General features: G+C 34.8%; 2 protein-coding genes across 2 annotated transcripts; one reads left to right on the top strand and one right to left on the bottom strand.

Moving 5' to 3' along the window:
• Positions 2,451 to 4,553, top strand: LOC109240502 (cold-regulated 413 plasma membrane protein 1-like). The gene is made up of 4 exons (XM_019407180.1): positions 2,451 to 2,747; positions 2,878 to 2,985; positions 3,116 to 3,186; positions 3,951 to 4,553. The coding sequence occupies exons 1-4, from the start codon at positions 2,566 to 2,568 to the stop codon at positions 4,202 to 4,204; spliced, it is 615 nt and encodes a 204-aa protein (XP_019262725.1). The 5' UTR covers positions 2,451 to 2,565; the 3' UTR covers positions 4,205 to 4,553.
• Positions 5,117 to 11,965, bottom strand: LOC109240425 (long chain acyl-CoA synthetase 2). Its single transcript, XM_019407101.1, has 18 exons — positions 11,586 to 11,965; positions 10,694 to 10,757; positions 10,283 to 10,372; positions 10,120 to 10,176; positions 9,907 to 9,955; positions 9,705 to 9,781; positions 9,399 to 9,438; positions 9,225 to 9,319; positions 8,960 to 9,124; positions 8,410 to 8,520; positions 8,196 to 8,283; positions 8,016 to 8,082; positions 7,855 to 7,930; positions 7,663 to 7,780; positions 7,083 to 7,328; positions 6,503 to 6,642; positions 5,858 to 6,160; positions 5,117 to 5,438 (listed from the first exon to the last, which is right to left on the bottom strand). The coding sequence occupies exons 1-18, from the start codon at positions 11,729 to 11,731 to the stop codon at positions 5,391 to 5,393; spliced, it is 1,980 nt and encodes a 659-aa protein (XP_019262646.1). The 5' UTR covers positions 11,732 to 11,965; the 3' UTR covers positions 5,117 to 5,390.

Raw genomic sequence — 19,868 nt, 5'->3', positions numbered from 1 at the left:
TTTTCAGTATTGTTATTTGAAACTCTAAGGATTGGTAATTCTGAATGACACCGGTTTATTCCTTGAGGTTGTAGCTGCTATTTCAATTGACTGTCTTATCTTGTTCCATATTTCCTTTGTCTTCCTTTATTATATACTGCGTACAGGTTATAGTGTAAGTGACCCGCCTTAGCCTCGTCACTACTTCGTCGAGGTTAGGCTCGACACTTACTGAGTACATGGGGTCAGCTATACTCATACTACACTATGCACTTCTTGTGCAGATTTTGGAGTCAGTTCCAGCTGCGACTATTAGCGTGCTTGGATTGATCAGCTCAGCGGAGACTTGAAGTACAGCTGCTCAGCGCCAGCAGCTCCTGGAGACCCCTTCTTTGTTTTTATTTAGTTGTGTATTTTCATTCAGATAGCTCTGTACTTATTTCATACCCTTGTATGCATTATTCTAGTAGCTCGTGCACTTGTGAAACCGGGTTCAGATATTTATAGCAGATGTTTGGCAGTTTTAGCTTCTGCATTTATACTTTAGATTATTTCAGTTATTTTAGTTCTTCCTCGATATTTAATTCAAACTGTTAAAAATGGATAAACTGTTCTAACGTTGGATTGTCTAGAAAGTAAAATGTTAGGCGCCATCACGATCTCGATTATGAAAATCTCATATCGTAACACTAATAAACATATCTAACCGTTGACTATGCAAGCAACAATGCTTGCATGGCAATCACATGACTGCTGATGTGGTAAAGATGCGTGTCTATCACACTCATAAAGAGCGTGCATTTGGTGATTTTAGATTTTTAAAGAAACACTAAAATAAGAAAAACCAAAAATTAAAAAGAAAAAAGAAAATCTCTCCCGATAGCCTCTTCGTCTCCTTCTTTCTTCACGTCCACCTCTCCTAAACCCCCCTCCCTTCCTTCATCTTTCTTTGTTTAATTTCAACTCTTCTTCGTTCAAGCTTTCATGGCCACAAATCATTCCGGCAATTTCTGGGAACCCTTTTTTCTTTTTGCAAACGAAATGGGTACTCTTCAAACCTTCTCAAGCCCCCAAAACTACTCCGGCAAGCTCGTTGCTGCCGGAAAAATTCAGACAACGGCAGATTCAATTTCATAAGAAAAGTTCAGACGATGGCAGATTTAATTTCTAGGAGTTCCGAGTCTCTCCACATAGGGAATATTATAACTTTCTGAATGTATTACTGAATGAGAAAGAGGCTGTAGCCAGCTTTCCGAAAATTCCAGCGAGATAGGTTGCCGGATTAGTGACACCAGCAACTCCTTGACGGTCCTAGTGGAGCTATCGTGTAAAGGAAGAGAAAGAAAAAAATTAGATGTCATAAAGCAACTCTCTTCAATTCCGCCGGTGGCGGGCTGCTTTGTGCGGTTGCCATGCTTGGAAGAAGAATGGGAATAGATTTTAAAATTCTAATTACTAATTAGATAATGGGATCTACATTCTACAAAATGTAGATGTTAAAAAATAATAGGTTAAGTTGTGATGTGTTGTAATATCTCAACGATTGAAGAACACCCTCAAGGAGGGGTGTTTATTAGTAGGAATTTGATCAAATAGAAGTGCTTAAATGGAAAAGTCCTAAGTTCATTTACAGGGATGATAAACGGGAGCAAGTTTAGGTAATCCAAAGATCATTTTGTCAAAAAAAAATTTGAACTAGCCGTTGAATCGGATAACCGAAACCAAACTGATTTGACTTTACCGGTTCAACTGGTAGCACCATCCCAACCGGCACAGACCGAATTCCTAATTAAACCCAACCCTGTCTGGCCCTTTATAAACCGGGCCGGTCCAGAACCCGACCAGCCTGGCCTGTTAACCAGGTTTAGATATGTATGCGCCAATAAGAAAATGGATTACTAGTAAAGTTATCAATGTAGGCAGTAGCATTAAAATCCCCCATGTTCCAGTTTTTCTAATATAATGCAGTGATGAACTGATGATTCATCACAGATACGTTTTCTACCTAATATTTCTATTTTCTGGCATGAATTAGTTATGTAGTTCACCTATATTCAAATTGCATCAAATGACCCCTCCCATTTTATATATAGACGAAATTAAACAAATAAGGCAAGAGTGTGACAAGGCTGGTGAATTGGGCCCAGCCAATTCAATGAGATTGATATATTAGGAAACAGTTCTTTAAACCAAAAGATACTATCCCTTTTTTTTTTAGAAAAAAAAGAAAGATAATGACTCATCATTTTACATATAGATAAGACTCTTATTAAATAAAATAAAAAGAAGAGGTGAAGTTTAATCCAGCAAGTAAAGATACAACTGGCCAAAATTGATATTTCAATGGATCCTACAATAATTTATTTTAATGGGCTCCACGTGGCACCCAATTTCCAATAAGTAACAAAACTGTCACACTCATTCGAGTTTGACTAGGCTCCCTCGAATGTCCGATATTTTCATTGTCATGACTGCTTTAAATACATAAATTTATACAAACATCTCATTGTGCAAAAAAAAGTGAATGTGCTTACTTTTATTCTCTTTCTTTACATCATTTTTTTCCTGAGGAATTGTTAGGGGAAGATGGGGATGAAGAAGAGTTATTTGGCAATGAAGACAGATGCAGCGGTAGCAACTGATCTGATTGATTCAGATTTGAAGGAAATTGGTTTTGCTGCTAAGAAATTAGCTAAGCATGCCATTATGCTTGGTGGCATTGGTTTTGGCACTACTTTTCTCTCGTGGCTTGCTTCTTTTGCTGCTATGTAATCTCTCTCACCTCTTCTAAAATTTGAAAATTGCGCTGAGATAGATTCAGAATTTAAACTTTCACGAATATCATAACTTTATATATGTTGAAATTTTAGTAATTTTTTGACATGTACATAATTACAGTTACTTGCTGGTCTTGGATCGAACAAACTGGAGGAGTAACATGCTCACAACTCTCCTAATTCCTTACATTTTCTTGAGTCTCCCTTCTTTGTTGTTTGATTTATTCAGGTATTTCTTCATTCCCCTTCGAAACTTTCTTTAGCTATTTTTTAAAGCATGTTTTTCATACATAAGTTTATCTCTTTGCCTTTTCTAATTAATATGTAACACTTTGTATGTATGTTGTTGATAAATACAGGGGAGATTTTGGAAAATGGCTATCTTTGATCGCTGTTATAACACGCCTTTTCTTCCATAAACACTTTCCAGGTTCAATATATATACACCTTCTTCGCTCTTGCATATTGTAGCTTAACTTTTCTTATAGTCGATTTGATATCTAATTGGGAGATAATACATACAAAAGGTTTCAATCAAAAACAAAATCATAATTAAAACAGCAAAAGGCCAAATATATCCATGTATTATGATAAAAGGTTTAAATATACCTTATGTTATACTTTGGGTCCAAATATATCCCTGCCGTAGTACTATTGGTTCAAATATATCCTCTTATGTTAAGTTTGTCCAAGGTGAACATAGTGACACCGATATTTGATGAGGTGGACATGCTACCTCAACGCCCCTAATCCATATATAAAAGACTAAAATATGCAATACAATATTTTTCATGGTAGCGGTAATGGTGACAATAGTGATGTAGGGGAAGGAAATTTTGGTGGTGGAAAAAAAATAAAAGGGAGGGATAAAATGGGTTAGGGGCGCTGAGGTGGTAAGCTATGTGGCATCCCCTCATCAAATGTTAGTGCCAAGTAGGATTGGATGTCCACTTTTAACAAACTTAACGGAAAAAGGATATATTTGAATCAATAGTATAACGACAGAGGTATATTTGGATTCAAAGTATAACGAATGGTACATTTAAACCTTTTCTAATAGTACATGGGTATATTTGACCCTTTTCCGTAATTAATGAAACCGCATTTGTTTTCTATGGTTATGCAATTTCAAGCGGATTAATGCAATCAATACATGGACAAGATTATGCTTATTTTTGACAATTTTGAGTGCAGATTGGCTAGAAGCACCAGCAGCTCTGGTCCTTCTAATGGTGGTGGCTCCTAGTTTGTTGGCTGACACCTTCAGGGATAGTTGGATTGGTACGTTGGTTTGCCTAGTAATTGGATGTTATCTTTTACAAGAACACATTAGAGCATCGGGAGGTTTCAGGAATTCTTTCACTAAAGCCAATGGCATTTCAAACACTGTTGGGATCGTTCTCCTTTTGGTATATCCAGTTTGGGCATTGATTCTACACTTCCTATAAACAAAGTCGACAATATTGGCTCTTCTTTCACGACGACTTGTCATGATTGCAATTTGCTTGGAAGATTTGAGTGTGATTGTTTTTTCTTCGGTTTATTTGAATTTTTAGTACATGTTGAGTTATTCGCTTCCATTACCCTATTACCTTGTTGTTGCAATTGTTCGTTGATTTAGTTTCATTGTTGCTTGAGCTGAGAGTCTACTATCTATGGTCTGCATACGCACTACCCTCCCCAGACCCTACTTGTGGAATTATAATGGGTTTGTTGTTATTGTTATAAAGTCCATATGAGTAATAATGTAATAGATTGCTTGCTTCTTGTCTGAATAATGTGTTTTTGTGTCCAGAATTCGTTACCTTATATACCATGAATTGTAGATGTTTGTGTAAAGAGATGACAACGTACATTTTCGTTTTCCTCGTCTATTTTAGGATCTGGGTTTTTCCTCTGAAAGCTCCCATAGTAAAATGAATATATAGAGACTTCCTTTTACAAGTTTCAAGTATCTATCCATTAGAGTTGAGCATAATCAAATTCAAACAAAAAAGAATGTTTTTTTCTTTTCCCAAAGAAGAACGAATAAACCAAACCTCGCCTAAGTAGCCATTGATGCCCAACCCCACGGACGAAGTCAGGAATTTTGCAAAAGGTGTTCAAGGTTTAGTTTATAATTATAAAAAATAAGTTTTTACCTATTTATATAATATAATTTTTTATATACTCATTATAATTTTTCGACGAAGAATGTTCAGTTGAACACCCTTCATTCTATGTGGCTACGCCACTGCCCACGGGTAGTATTCATCAAAAGTTATAGCATTCTAAGCTTGGTAAATGTGGATCTGGATCATTTCAGGAATTTCTATTTGTATGGTTGAAGGTGCAAAAGACTCATTAAACTAGAAGCTTAGTATGAAATACTCTTCTTTTTATTTCATTGGCAAATGATATAGCAAATTTAGTGCCTCAAATTTGCATACTCTGAACCTCAAGATTCCAAATTTTATATGTTTGTGATTTCATAGGAGTATCTATACATAAAATAAGGGCAATGATCGCGGAAAGTACATGTGTATGCTCTTTCTAATTTATCAGTAATGTGCACTTGATAATAATGTTGAACTTCCGAAAGAATCAGCTGAAGCTTGCCAATTCATCAGCAAGTCCAAGTTCTATGGCTTCAATCTATGCAGTTTTTGCATTACCTTCTTTGCACAGTTGATCGATAATGTCCTGCATACACAACATAAAACACTATTAAGTGAGCTGATACAAATCTTAACAGGTGAAATCTAGACATACAGAGTGCGAGAGGTGGGAAGATTAACAGGACTAGACTAATGAAGATCTCTCTAAAATGCTGAAAGTTAGCTTTTGCAAGGTTCCTTCTGTGCTGTTCCACACCTCTTTGACTTCAAAACAGTAACATATCCTTGGTTTTATTAGGTAACAAGCGATACAGATAAAGTGACAGTCATTGTTACAAAGAACGTATTGAAACATAATATAATTAAGCAATTAAAAGTGTCTTCTCTCTATCATTAGACGAGACCATGTTGACTCGTGTGACCATCAAAGCTTTTAGGTGAGAGATTGTGCCACAATTCAACATAAGGGATATATTTTTGGCTTAAACAAACAAAAGTGTATACCTTGTAATAGTTGAGCAGCTGTGGCCTTTTCAGTTTGAATGTTGGAGTAACTAAATCTCTCTCAATGTCAAAAGGATTTGGCTCCAAATGAACTGCACGTAACATTTCAAAACCCCGAAGCTGGTGTTTCTTGGCAGTACTGTTGAGTTCATCCAAAATGTACTTCCTCGCCTTTGAGTTATTGCATAGAGCTGAAAAATCTCCAGTTTCTTGATTACTTGATGCCCAATCTTCAAGTGTCTTTCTTTCTGGAACTACCACGGCTACTAAAAAGGATTCAAAACTATTTCCATATATCCAGATCTGTGGACCAGATTATGAGTTAGAAGGAAATTTTGTCGCATGGGACATACAGTAATCTAATGAAAGCACCAACTCATGTTTAAAACTCCCAATTAGTATAAAGGAAATAAGGTAAGCAGGGCTGGTAGACCCGTCCCAAAGTTCAAACGTTTTGATTGTTAGCACTTATGGTAATTTTGCGATGTTTAGATTTTCTCTTTAGAGTATGATTATTTTGTACATCCTGCAACTCTTATTACTAGAAAGGATTTTAAGTTATATACAGTAGTATATGATCATTGTAATGTAACTTATTATAGCACGTAAATTGCCATTTTTATCAGGTTACCAATTAATACTTACCGATGTTATAAGTGGGCAACTGGAGTATACCCCTTCAATGCTTTCCACAGCCACATACTCCCCTTGAGACAGCTTGAATATGTTCTTTTTACGGTCAATGATTTTCATTGCTCCATCTGGCTGCAACTCACCAATGTCACCTGCAATTTTTCCCATGCTCAGAATACGTTTGCACAAATCAATTGTTACAGCTCAAGACTAATGATGTAAACTATCATCAGATAATTGTAAATTGCATTGCAACTTCAGTGATACTTCAATTCTCCATAGTGTCTACTTTTATTGATGGTTGAGTCAAAACAAAGCATGCTCATTTCCACCGTATGAACATGACAACACTGTGAAGGGGAGCTTTGGCGTAACTGGTAAAGTTGCAGCCACGTGACCAGGAGGTCACGGGTTCGAGCCGTGGAAACAGCCTCTTGCAGAAATGCAGGTTAAGGCTGCATACAATAGACTCTTGTGGTCCCGCCCTTTTCCGGACCCTGCGATAGCAGGAGCTTAGTGCACCGGCTGCCAATTTTGAACATGACAGCACTGTGAAGAAGTAAGAAGGTTTATTGCTCTTTCTCTTCATTACCTGTATGAAACCATCCATCCACAAGTACTGCTTTTGTAAGATCTTCTCGTTTATGGTACCCCGAAAACAAGGTTTTTCCCCTCAGACAAATTTCTCCGCGTGGTACACTTGCAAGCGCATCATATCCCATTTCAGGCACGGACTCAAGTCTTGCCTCTATTGTAGTCATTGGAACACCAACAGTTCCTATCATGGGGTGTACATTGGCTATGGATGTGAAACATCCTCCACAACTTTCAGTAAGACCTAACATTGAAGAGTAGGTCAAAATAAGCACAAGAAAAGGTTAAAACTGACGAAGAAGAGCGGTGAAAATGCTACTATCTATTTCACTATGAGAATCAACAATATATAAAAAGTAGCAATTCTACTAGCTACAATAACATCCAGGCTTTTCAAAAGTTGTACACTCTTATTTGGGCTTCACATGAGTTTATATGATTTACTACATATCCTTTTAGGTGTTAGGCCCCCAAAATGTGCAAGGAAACACAGAAAAGGGATCTTAGGATTTAAGGTGAATAAAGGAAACTTTGACAAATTATGAAAACATAGTAAGTTTACTACTAGTATGCAATACCATATCCTTGTGCTAAAGAACAGCAGCATGTCACCCTTAGAAATTCTTCGACATGCTTGGGCAAAGGAGCAGCTCCAGAAAGCATGAGACGAACTCGTCCACCAAATGCTAGTTTGATCTGGAATGAGAAGTATATGCAAATAAGTCAATCGGATTATGGACCAAGTAAATGCTAGGGATCGGATAGCAAACCTTGTCAAAAACCAGCCTGTCAAAGCGAGGAGCTGCTTCATCTTGTCTTAGTCCTTTCTCCATATTCCTTAACTTGCTGAAAAAACATATACAGTAGAAATGAAGGGAAACAAATGCAAATAATGCTGATCTAAGCACAGAAACATTATAAGAGGACATACTAGTTATATGCATATTGGAAAAGCAGCTTCTTTAACAAACCTCCAGCTTCAATTTTATCCATCACACCTGAATGTCCCACACCCGAAAACAAAAATTAATAGAAAAGAAATAAGGAAACAAAACTAATTGATGTAAAAAATTAAGCCTGAATTTTGTTCACTGAACAGTAGATTAGAGACCTGTGTATATCCTGTCAAAAACTCTTGGAACTCCACAAAATATAGTGGGCTTCAATACCAGAAGATCCTCAATCAAGTATCTAATGTCCTGTTATTCAGATGCAAACATTTATTTGATTCAATTGAGCTTGAACAAAGAGCAAGTTTATAAGCAAAAAAAAAAAAAAAAAAAAGCTATAAGTAATTCACGGCACAAATAATATATGTATCTTACGCCTTGCCAAAATCCTATTGAAGCACCCCTGTATATGCAATACGTCTCAACTATCTGATCAAATATATGAGCCAGTGGAAGGAAAGAAAAGTACACATCCTCTCCTGTTCCCTGAAATTGGCACAAATTAATAAAAGCGATATCGCGCTTAGCTATTATTGCACCACTGAGAATAAGATAGAAAATATATAAACCTGCAGGAGATTCATTATAGCCAAATAGGATTTGCTGGTAACTTAATGATTACTATACTCAATTTAGAACTCCGGGCCATATCGTGAAATATGGAGAATGAAAATCTTGCTTAGGAGATTAAAAGTGAGCACTTAAATCACAATTCCTGTCAAGTTTTGCAGATGATATGATGTCTTAAGTTCAAGCTAGATTAAAATGATTGCTTGCGATGGAGCAAGAAAAGACACTAACAAACACAAATATTGATGATATTGGTTAAATTGCAAATCTTACGTCTAGATTTCCAAAGAGTTAAAGGCCACACGTCTTCACAAGCTAGATATCTAAACTTTCAGGAGCAATAGCTCAAAATTACCTCTTTGTCTGTTTCAGCGAGAAGTTGATCCATCGATAGAACTTCTGCCATGAAAGCCCCATTAGTCAAAATGACGCCTTTGGGTTCTCCAGTAGTTCCGCTTGTGTACATAATTGTACATATATCAGTCTTCCGTTTCTGAGGAAGTTCATGATCCAAACTTCCCTGGATAGAGTGATATAAAGCTTAGGCGAAGGCACAAACAACTAGTTATTAGAGTGCAGGTAACTGAATATGATATTTTGCATTAATATATTGCCTTTACCATTTGAACAAACTCATCCCATGAGAAGCAAGCTACTCCTTGTTCCTCTGCTTCACTTTTCTGCGTGCTGGAAATGTTTCCAAAGCTGACGATAGCTTAAGAAAAGATATACAAGTTACTCTTATTGAACTTTCAAATACCAGCTTATTTGACAAAGTTAATAATTTCACCTACTTTTTAGGTAAGAATTGCAGTTTGACAAGCATGATAAGATCTGCAAAAGAAGTTAATGATTAACTTAAAGAATGTTATCTATAGCTAATCGTCTCTAGAATTTGGACGATATATCAATCAGAAGTATTAATGCATCAGATAACTCATTGAAAGAACATAATCAGCAGTTCAATGAAAATCCACATAGCACTTTCAGAACCATCACTTTAGTCCTCATTGTCTTAGTTTCAATGTACAATATAATTTGCAGTTCACGAATAAGAAAAGCAAAAATATGACGTTGAGGAAAAGGGAAGGAGATTATACAGCCGGTATCTTGCTTTCTTGGGCAAAAGCTATTGAAACTTCAGCGTGGTTTATGATAAATTCCACTGCATTTGCACCTGCAATTCAGGCAAGTTCAAAGAACAAATCTACAATTATGCTCTTGTGGAGAACAGTTTGACAACTTCTCTTTATTGTTTTGCAAAAGGTAGCGACGACAGAGAAATTGAGAGTAAGAAGATACCAAGGGAATCATAGAGTGGTACATATGAAATTCCTTGGCTGTTACAAGCCTGTGATCAAATTGAACAGACAAAATTATTGCTCCAAAGTAACAACAAACTGAAGGTAATACAAGTTTTGGCTATTAATTTTCTTAAGAGGGATGCAACTCGCAAGTTGGATATATGTCTTTGGTTTGTGAGAAAATCGATAATTTAGAACAGTAAGTGTATACCTCCATAGCCATTATCCACTCAGGAGAGTTCACACCATAGATGCCACATCTGTCTCCCTAAGTAACCAGAAGTATACTTTTAGATGCAACTTAGCCTAAATGTGTGAAAACTCAAGAGTATATTTTGAGGGTAATTCAATGATTTCAATGGACTAGCACTCACCGGATTGACACCACGGCTTCGGATGGCTGAACCAATCTTGATTGTGGTTTCGTAAACCTCCTCATATGTCAACCAATTGTAGGCACCTGCCTGTAAACAAAGCTCAAAATTCATTCTCTTTCCCCATTTATATCAATTCATTTCCTCTAGTCTATTTGTTCCAAATGGACTGCTAGATTGAAAAGTTTTCTTTTACTAGCAAAGTAAACAATTTAAACCAACACTAGCTAGTTACAATTTGAGAACTAAATAATGTGACACTATCTCCTTTTCTTCATTGTTCATTCATTATTTGGTTATTTCTTAAAAACCCCAACATTTTGTATTATATGTTGAATTGATAGGTTATTAATGATCACTAACGCTTATGCTTAGACTCATCTAAATAATTGAACTCTGAAGAAACTCTACCTTGTGGTCAACAACCTTACGGCGGCCCAGCATTTGGTTTTTGGGATTCTTCTTCACCGATTCACTGCAAAGCATAAAAAAATTGATGTTTTACAATGTGCACATGACAATGATCAAAAAGGGAAGAAGACCTAAAAGAACAAGCATGAAACGATACATCTTCTCCTTAAAATCAATTCCAGTAAACTCTTGAAACTCTCAATTATGAGGTACATTGTGTGAAAAAGAGCTACACTCAAAGATCAGCAACAATCAATCTACTAAGCTTCAATCCCCGAGTTTACTATATGAACCATTTTAACCAGTTCAGATGACTCATCACAATCTATGTTGCGCGGACTCTCCAAAATGCTGCCGCACCCGTGTCGGATCCTCCAAAAATACACTACTTTTGGAGGATCCGACACGTACCCGACGACATTTTCGGAGAGTCCGAGCAACATAGATCACAATCATATCCTCCTCTTTCATCAAAGGCAATCCGGTCCACTAAGTTTCCGCTATGCGGGATCGGGGCGGATGCAGCATATTTATACACCAAGTTCATCTAAACCCGGTTCAGTATTTTTGACGCGAAGTATATACTTACGGTAAAACTTTACTAAAATTACAAAGAAAAAAATACTAGGTATGAAACCATAATTTTAAAAATACAATAGGCTTAAAAGCTAAAAGCCTTAAATGTTGAACGCATAGAGTTTAAATCATGTATCTGCTTATGGCCGCATAAGATATATTATATGCAGTATTTCTTTCATTTTTACGCAGGCTATTTTCACGACTTGAAACCGTGACCTCATGGGACAACTATTTGCATGTATGTAATTGAAAAATTCACTAGAATTACGAGGAAAAAAAAAAAAGAAATGAGATATTCAAGTGAGTAATTTACCTGAAGAAATCCCAAGGTGACTCAAAACTAAAAGGCATTTCCATGAGACCATCTTTAGCATAAATGCACCTATAAACTAGCCCTGCAGATGGCTTTCCATCAACTGCCGGTCGACTTTCTTCAACTTTCACCGTATAACTTTCCATTCTTCCCTAAAATTAAAAGAATCCACAACTTATCTTTCTTATCAATCCAAGTGATGTTATTCTATGAATTTATACATGAATAGATCAAATTTAGCTCAAACTTAGTCCACAAAAGTCAAGAGAAAAAGGAGAGAGTTGAGGAAAAGGTGGTTAGTTGAGCAGAGGTAAATGCAGCGAAATTCATGACATGCCAGCTAACTGATTATGGAGGCCTTAATTGGTTTCAGTAACTGGCACCTACTTTTCTTGGTGTCTATTATTCTCATATACCATACACAAACAAAACAAGAGTAAATTGGGTAGTTGAAGTTTGACATTTTTCATCAATTTGATCCTGAAACTTAATATCTATTCACCTTGCGAGAGTGTGATTTAACGGTTAATGATACTCCCTCCCGTCGTGATTTTTTAGCTTTTTTCTTGTGGTCCAAAATAAGTGATTTTTCCAGATTTCAAAAATGAATTAATTATTTTTTTCCTACATTGTCCTTGGAGTAAATAGTGTTGGAATATGTGTTAGGAGTATATATGTGAGATAGTAAAGGTTGGTCAATTCTATTGCTAATTAATGCTAAAAGGTGGATTTCTTAATCTGTGTGAAAACATCCAAAAAATCACTTATTTTGGACCGGAGGGAGTAAAATTTTAGAAAAGAATTAAATTCTAGGTAATTTCTTTTTATTTGCTTAAACTAACGACTTACAAACTAAGCTCCCGTTTGGCACAGATTTTAGCTTCATTTTATTAAAAAAAAATTGAAAATATTGTTTGTTTATGTAATATGATCATGTTTTGGGAACAAAAATTTCCAAGTTTTCGAAACTGGTTTATGACAATTGTTGGATGATTTTTTTTTCCACTAACAAAACTTCAACTTTTCTTCAAATAAAATGTATGTCTAAATACAATTTCAATTTTCCAAAATTATTTTTTAACACAATTTCAAAAACTCGTTTTTGAAGTTTCAATAACATAGGGTCAGTTTAGCATGTGACCCGCAGATGAGAAAGAACATGTTATTAAATGTGCTGCAAAGGAAGTAGTTGGAAATTGATGACTACTTATTGACGTTGGATTTCCAGGGTCAAGCTAGCTTAGTGAGCTCAGCTAAGCTATATTATCATTAACATATAATTTTATAAAACAAACTATATTCAACAAAAATTATTTTTCTACGCACTTAAGTTTTCTTATCGACCAATTTGAATTACATACGGTATCCAAATTGGTCCAGACATTTTATACATATTAACTTGAAATATGTTCAACCGCCCATTTAAGTCTAGACGAGTTAAAAGGTACTCCTCCGGTCTATAATAAGTGGGTTTTTTTCTTTGGTATACCCATTAAGAAAATATTAACTTCTAGAGAAAAAAATTGTATTCACTAAATTACTCTTAAATCTTAATTAGAATTTGCATATTGTTACCTTGACACATTGAGATATGTAAATAAGGGCAGATTCTGAAAAATAAAATAAAGTCCTTCTTGATTATGCAAAGACACTTATTTTGGACAAAAAAAGGGGTCAAAATGTCACTTAGGGAGTAATATTTTATGAGCTAAATTTGACATTATTAAAAATGAATAGTATTAATTTTGTCGTGGAGTTAATAACTCTAAAAGATGGGTGGATGGGTGAAAGCAAGGTTGACCTTTGGACATGTTATTTGTCTGTGCTTCCTGCACAAATTGTGACGAAAATGAGAACTATAATCAAAAGAAACCTATGCGGACAAATCTTACCGTTCCATATGTCCCAGTACTACCTCAATCTCTGAAATATCGTAAATTTTGTCATCAATTTATATAAATATTTTGTCTTCTATTCTGGTTTGTGTTTTGGTACTGTCAGTATATAGATTCGTGGAACCCTTCATTTTCTATCAAAAAATTAATATTTTCACACAGAATCAATGTCTTCCTCCCCCTATAAAACCAGTATGTTCTAAAAAATGAACTCTCACCTTATATAGTACCCTTAACCAAAACAATTAAACAAATAATACAGTTAAATTAAGATAGCGAGTAAGATTATATTACATCTTGACCATCTCTGCACTATAATAAGACCATTTTTTTTTTGGTGGAGAGGTTAAAGTTCTTTACACTATGGTTGCTCAAGAAGCTCAACCAATAAAATTCACAGTCTGAAGGAAACTCGAGTATTAAATGTAGCATTACCACATAGGATATTCAAATTCCAGTCTCATGTTCAAGGATGACTTCAAATATTACGATCAACATCTCTTCTAAATATTTCTCCCTTGTTATAGAAAATTGATTTATACTGAAAAATATTTGTTCTTGGATTTATTGCTATGAGGCATATCATAATCATGGATGACTTATTGAGATAGAGTGGCAAAAATAAAAAAGTAGAAACTAGGTAGGCCAGGGTGCTACACATATCTGTCGGTCAATCAAAAACTTCTCCATCTTCAATGTATGTCTAGCATAAAATTTCCATTTTTTCACTTGAAATTTGGGATTTGACAAAAAGAAAATGGAAAATATTACTATACTACTTATATATATATACACAATCACATGAACAATAATCCAACGAACACATTAGTAGTAGATGTAGACTTAAAAAATCGGAAAATATATTTGGCCAAACAAAGAATGGCCCAAACGTCCCAAATAATGGTAACTTCGCACGACTTTTAAGGGCATAATAGATATTTGTGCATTTTCGTTTTCCATATGTACCCTTTGGCAGATTTTTCGTTTTAATTTAATTTTTTTCAACAATTCTCTCTCACTAATTTAATTGTCTTACCTTCCCAAGATGCATGCTTCATCATTTTTCATAAAGCACATATACATATACTATACTAATTAAACGAAATACACTAAAATATACATATACTATACCAATTAAACGAAATACACTAAAATATACAGATAATATATTAGAGGAAATATGTATAAAAATTAAACTACTGGTATTTATGATTAAAGTGGTCACTTTCTTACCCTAAACACTTAATATATTTGGCCAAACCTAAAAAGCTTTTCCAGCCCCCCATTTTTCTATCTTTGTTTTCTCCTTCTTCTCTCTTATCTTTCTTAGGGTTAGATTAAGGAATGGACCACGGGAAGAGGAATAATGCTTCGAAAGTTTATATAGTGTTTCGTGGTAAGAGGCCTGGATTGTACAACTCTTGGCAGCGGTGTGCTCCTATGGTTATTGGTGTCAAGGGCAGCATCTTCAAGGCCTTCAAAACGTATGATGAAGCCATAACAGCTTTTAATGAGTTTAGAAATGGATCTCAAGCTGATAATATATCGGCATCGAAGGTGTATGTAGTATTTCGTGGTAAAAATCCAGGATTATACAACTCTTGGTGTGAGTGTGCTCATATGGTTATAGGTTTCAAAGGAAGCATCTTCAAGTCTTACAAATCTTATGATGAAGCAGTAGCAGCATTCAATGAATTCCAAAAAGGAAATGTTTACAGTGAAGAACAATCTTCAAGTTCATGAAAGTGATGTTGGAGCAAGTGCTATGTCATCTGTGTTGTTAGCTGGAATGTTTGTAGGGATGAAGATTTCAAATAATTATTCAGGTTGATTGTTCATAAAAGTATTTTGTTCAGCTTTTGATTATTGTTTAGTTTGGTTATTATTAGTTTGATTGTTTAGTTTGATGTGTTACTGGTTGCCGCATTCAACCTCTGTAGAATAGAGTATTTAGGATGACAAAGCCTTTGTCTTTTGTACTCCATGTTGGAATGAAATAAAATATGTCTGTTGATTTCTTTTTTGAACTAAACTGAATGTTTTAATTTGTCTATATTGTTGGAACCTTGTAAGTGCCATAGTGTTATCATTTTGCACTTGTTTTAATCCGTACTACATTGATTCATAAGCACTCAACTATCTTCAAGTACTCATCAACTATCTTCATAAGTTCAGTATGTGCTATATTTTGCATCTTCGGAAGTACTAAACTATCTTCATATTTATTGACAATGCATTTTCATATTGTCCAATGTTGGTGTCATAAGTTGAATGTGTTATATTAATTTGGAAAATAAATTGACAAATTTTAGAGGACTTAATTAATCATTACAAATGTTACTATTAGTACTTTCATTTCATTAGGCATCAAACGAACAGTTGCAATATTGAAGACAATAGGACTGTTTTGTTAACTTGAATCAAACAATCATTATGCCTCACTATTTTTTGAAGGGCTTTCTATACCCTTGTGTTGTGTCATCAAACTCTATTTTTGCTAATACAAGACCCTCATGTAATCTGGAAAAATTTCATAAAAAAAATAAAAAAAGCTTCAAAACATAATAATAATTTCATTCATTAATATTCGATTGCATGATAACATCACCAAAACATAACAAGATAAATAAAAATATCACCATAAGGGGTAGACAACTTCATAGACTATTAGAAAAATATCACCATAAGCAAAAAGACAACTTGAGATAAAACTTCATAATGCATGGACTACTCAATATTCTGGTTCAAGGAAAGAGACTTTGAGGTCTTGGAAGCGGATTCGGTATCACTAGTGATAACAATGATAGAATTGCTCTTAGCTCCATTCTGGACGGATGGTGTGGGCATATCGTCAAGCATAGTATAGAGTGAAGTTAGAGGATGCTCCTCCAACATTACACTTTTTAGGTAATCAATACTTGAATCACGAACCACCCTCTCAATCAATTCATTAACCTCACGCTTCAGCTTGCTATAGTCACGCTTAAGATCTTGGTACAAAATATTATGACTAACTGGTGAACCATGGAATGGTTGTCCAACAGCTTTCTTGGTCGGAGTCCTATCCATCGTTATGCTTAGATGTAGTAGTATTTTCAGTTTGATTGTTTTATGTAAGTCTAGCATATTTTCCGAAAAATATATAGGGAGGATTATAATCTCTCAATTATAATAGCTATTTCACATCCCAGTAGGAATTAAAGTCTCTTTGTAGAGAACATATGCAACCATTACACTTTCCAATAGCCATACCCGCTCCTCCACGCGGACATTACACATCCTAGCAGCCCCTTCCAATCCTCCATGCATCCATTGCACTTCTCCATGACTACAATTAATTATAGAAGTTTGTCTTTAATTTATTCCGCCTATACAGATTTTGGATATTTTTTTAAAAAAAAGACTTCTGCCATATAGTGGCAGTGCACTTCATAGGTTTTATGTCATAGTCTTACCTTAGAAGACTTGAGTAATCCATATAAAGATTATTTGATCCTTGGTCAGGTTTAGGTTTAGGTTTAGGTTCTCTTTTGGTTTAGGTTTAGGTTTAGGTTTTGATTTTCCGTGTTGATTTTTCCACTTCTATATGAGCAAATTAATGTCGATTTTTAAACTTTTTTGGAAAAAAGAAAATAATCTTCCTAGTCTTGTTCTTGGTTGTAAAATGGTAGAAAAGAATTGGGGGACTTTCTGCACTAAATATGTTGTTAAATGACTTCCCAATTTTAATTGGCTATAGTCTTCTTAAAACAAATAAATGTAATAATAATAAATGGAAAAACACAAACAATATAATAAAGAACAATCATATTAATCCATTACTATGATCCATTTGAAGTCATTACATATAACTAAAGAGAAGAAATTATCAAGCTAAGTATTAGTTAATCCTAGTTCTTCAACAGAGAAGATCAGAGCCCCTGAAGTAGCCTCAACTAGTTCAAAGAGAAGGACATTCCCTTTCTTCAGATTATTGCCGACAACAAATTATTTCCACCCATTGACGAGTCTTCTCCGAACACCACTTGTGAGAGTCACAACTCACTCCTTCCCATTACATCGAAGCATTGTTTTAACCGAAATAGGAGGAAGATAGCCACAGATAATCTTTGGAATAAACTGCAAGAACACAATGTAAAGATAGGGTTCAGGGTTCATTGCTAGTTGGGATAATAAACAGTTATCAAATCATGAAAATTTAAGAAAAATAAAATTATCAGAAAATCACGCTTAATGTACGATTTGGGCACCTTCATCCGAAACCATGGATAGAATTCTTCTTCAATCCATTCATTAGCATTCATGTTTAGAGTATCTATTTTGTTTAGAGAGATGGAGATGTTGTTCTTGTGTTTAAGAGATATATAATGAGTAAAACTTTCAGTTTCCCTCCAATCATATTTTTACTTTTCCCTTTGTTTCCCAAAATTGTATTTAACATTTTAGTCAAAAAATGTCATATTGTTTTCTCTCCTAATAAAGAAGCTAGAATACATTAGTCCTAAAATTTAATCATGATTTTCCTTTTATTATAATTAAGATTAACCAATAAAATATATATAATTATATATTTACTATTATATAAATAAGGTAATACGTATGACCTTAATTAATGAAATTATATAGACGCCTATTATATAAGCGGTCGATATTAATATGAATCACTATAATTATCATATGTTATATGACTGCAACCATAATAGTCAATGGACTTATATGGTTGATATAGGCCGATACGTATGACCTTAATATAAACGACTATTATATAAGCGATCGATATTACTATGAATCAGAACGACATAATTAGCATAGGTTATATGACTAAAACCATATTAGTCAACGGACCTATATGGTTGCTATAGGCCAATACATATGACCTTAATGAATTAAATTATATAAACGACTATTATATAAACGGTCAATTAATATGAATCACAACGATATAATTAGCATAGGTAATCATATTAGTAAATGGACCTATACGGTTGCTATAGGCCGATACGTATGACCTTAATGAATGAAATTATATTTATAGACGGTCAATTACTACGAATCACAATGATATAATTATCATAGGTCATATGACTACAACCATATTAGTGAATGGACTTATATGGTTGTTGTAGGCCGATACGTATGACCTTAATATAAACGGTCGATATTACTATGAATCACAACGATAGTATATGCATAGTTAATAATATTAGTAAATGGACCTATACGGTTGCTATAGGCCGATACGTATGACCTTAATGAATGAAATTATATTTATAGACGGACAATTACTACGAATCACAACGATATTATTATCATAGGTCATATGACTAAAACCATATTAGTCAATGGACTTATGTGGTTGCTATAGGCCAATACATATGACCTAAATGAATTAAACTATATAAACGGCTATTATATAAACGGCAGATATTACTATGAATCACAACGATATAATTAGCATAGGTAATCATATTAGTAAATGGACCTATAAGGTTGCTATATGTCGATACATATGACCTTAATGAATGAAATTATATATATAGACGGACAATTATTGTGAATCGCAACGATGTAATTATCATAGGTCATATGACTACAACCATATTAGTGATTTGGACTTATATGGTTGCTATAGGCCGATACGTATGACCTTAATATAAACTGCTATTATATAAACGGTCGATATTACTATGAATCACAATAATAGTATATGCATAGGTTATAATATTAGTAAATGGACCTATACGGTTGCTATAGGCCGATACGTATGACCTTAATGAATGAAATTATATCTATAGACGAACAATTACTGTGAATTGCAACGATGTAATTATCATAGGTCATATGACTACAACCATATTAGTTGTCGCGCCCCCTTTTTTCCCTCCCTTTTGACGGGGAGAGAGGTCCGGGTTTCGACATTCACAGGGTGTAATGACTCATTTCCTTTTGGGAATTGGGTATTTGAAGAGTCGCCACCTAACGGATTATGGTGCGTTAGGGCACCTAGAGCGATTAACTCTTGGGTTGGTTTGCATTATCAGAGATTAGGGTAAGGGCTCGAAATAACCTCGAGGGGAAGGTGTTAGGCACCCCTCTTGGTCCACAACTGTGAGTCCCGGCCGAACTTGTACTTACGAATTAGTCCAAAAATAAACAATTGAAGCAAATAATTGTAAACAGAGCATATTGGGTATTGTACAATTCAAATGATAAGACGAAAATTTAAACAAGTTGTGTGCAAGACAGTAAAGCTTCAAGTAAAGAGAATTTGGGGAGAGGGAGGTCCTAGGTTGGTTAGCCTATAGGATCACATCAGTACAATACCCGATAATCACTCCTTGGAAAGGGGCTACGCGTGGCATTAGCGCATCGGTCATCATGTCCATAT

Source organism: Nicotiana attenuata, chromosome 1, assembly GCF_001879085.1.
Source record: "Nicotiana attenuata strain UT chromosome 1, NIATTr2, whole genome shotgun sequence".
In the NCBI taxonomy this organism is placed as follows: domain Eukaryota; kingdom Viridiplantae; phylum Streptophyta; class Magnoliopsida; order Solanales; family Solanaceae; genus Nicotiana; species Nicotiana attenuata.
This window is presented reverse-complemented; position numbering and strand designations above follow the sequence as displayed.

What these genes read in the sequence shown, in the direction of transcription:
- LOC109240502 (XM_019407180.1), top strand. Translation starts at nt 2,566, where the DNA reads ATGGGGATGAAGAAGAGTTATTTGGCAATGAAGACAGATGCAGCGGTA. An exon ending in CTTGCTTCTTTTGCTGCTAT is followed by an intron (nt 2,748 to 2,877) that starts GTAATCTCTCTC and finishes ACATAATTACAG; the next exon opens with TTACTTGCTGGTCTTGGATC. An exon ending in TTGTTGTTTGATTTATTCAG is followed by an intron (nt 2,986 to 3,115) that starts GTATTTCTTCAT and finishes TGATAAATACAG; the next exon opens with GGGAGATTTTGGAAAATGGC.
- LOC109240425 (XM_019407101.1), bottom strand. Translation starts at nt 11,731, where the DNA reads ATGGAAAGTTATACGGTGAAAGTTGAAGAAAGTCGACCGGCAGTTGAT. An exon ending in ACCACTCTATGATTCCCTTG is followed by an intron (nt 9,782 to 9,906) that starts GTATCTTCTTAC and finishes CCTGAATTGCAG; the next exon opens with GTGCAAATGCAGTGGAATTT. An exon ending in GGATGGATGGTTTCATACAG is followed by an intron (nt 6,643 to 7,082) that starts GTAATGAAGAGA and finishes GAAAAATTGCAG; the next exon opens with GTGACATTGGTGAGTTGCAG.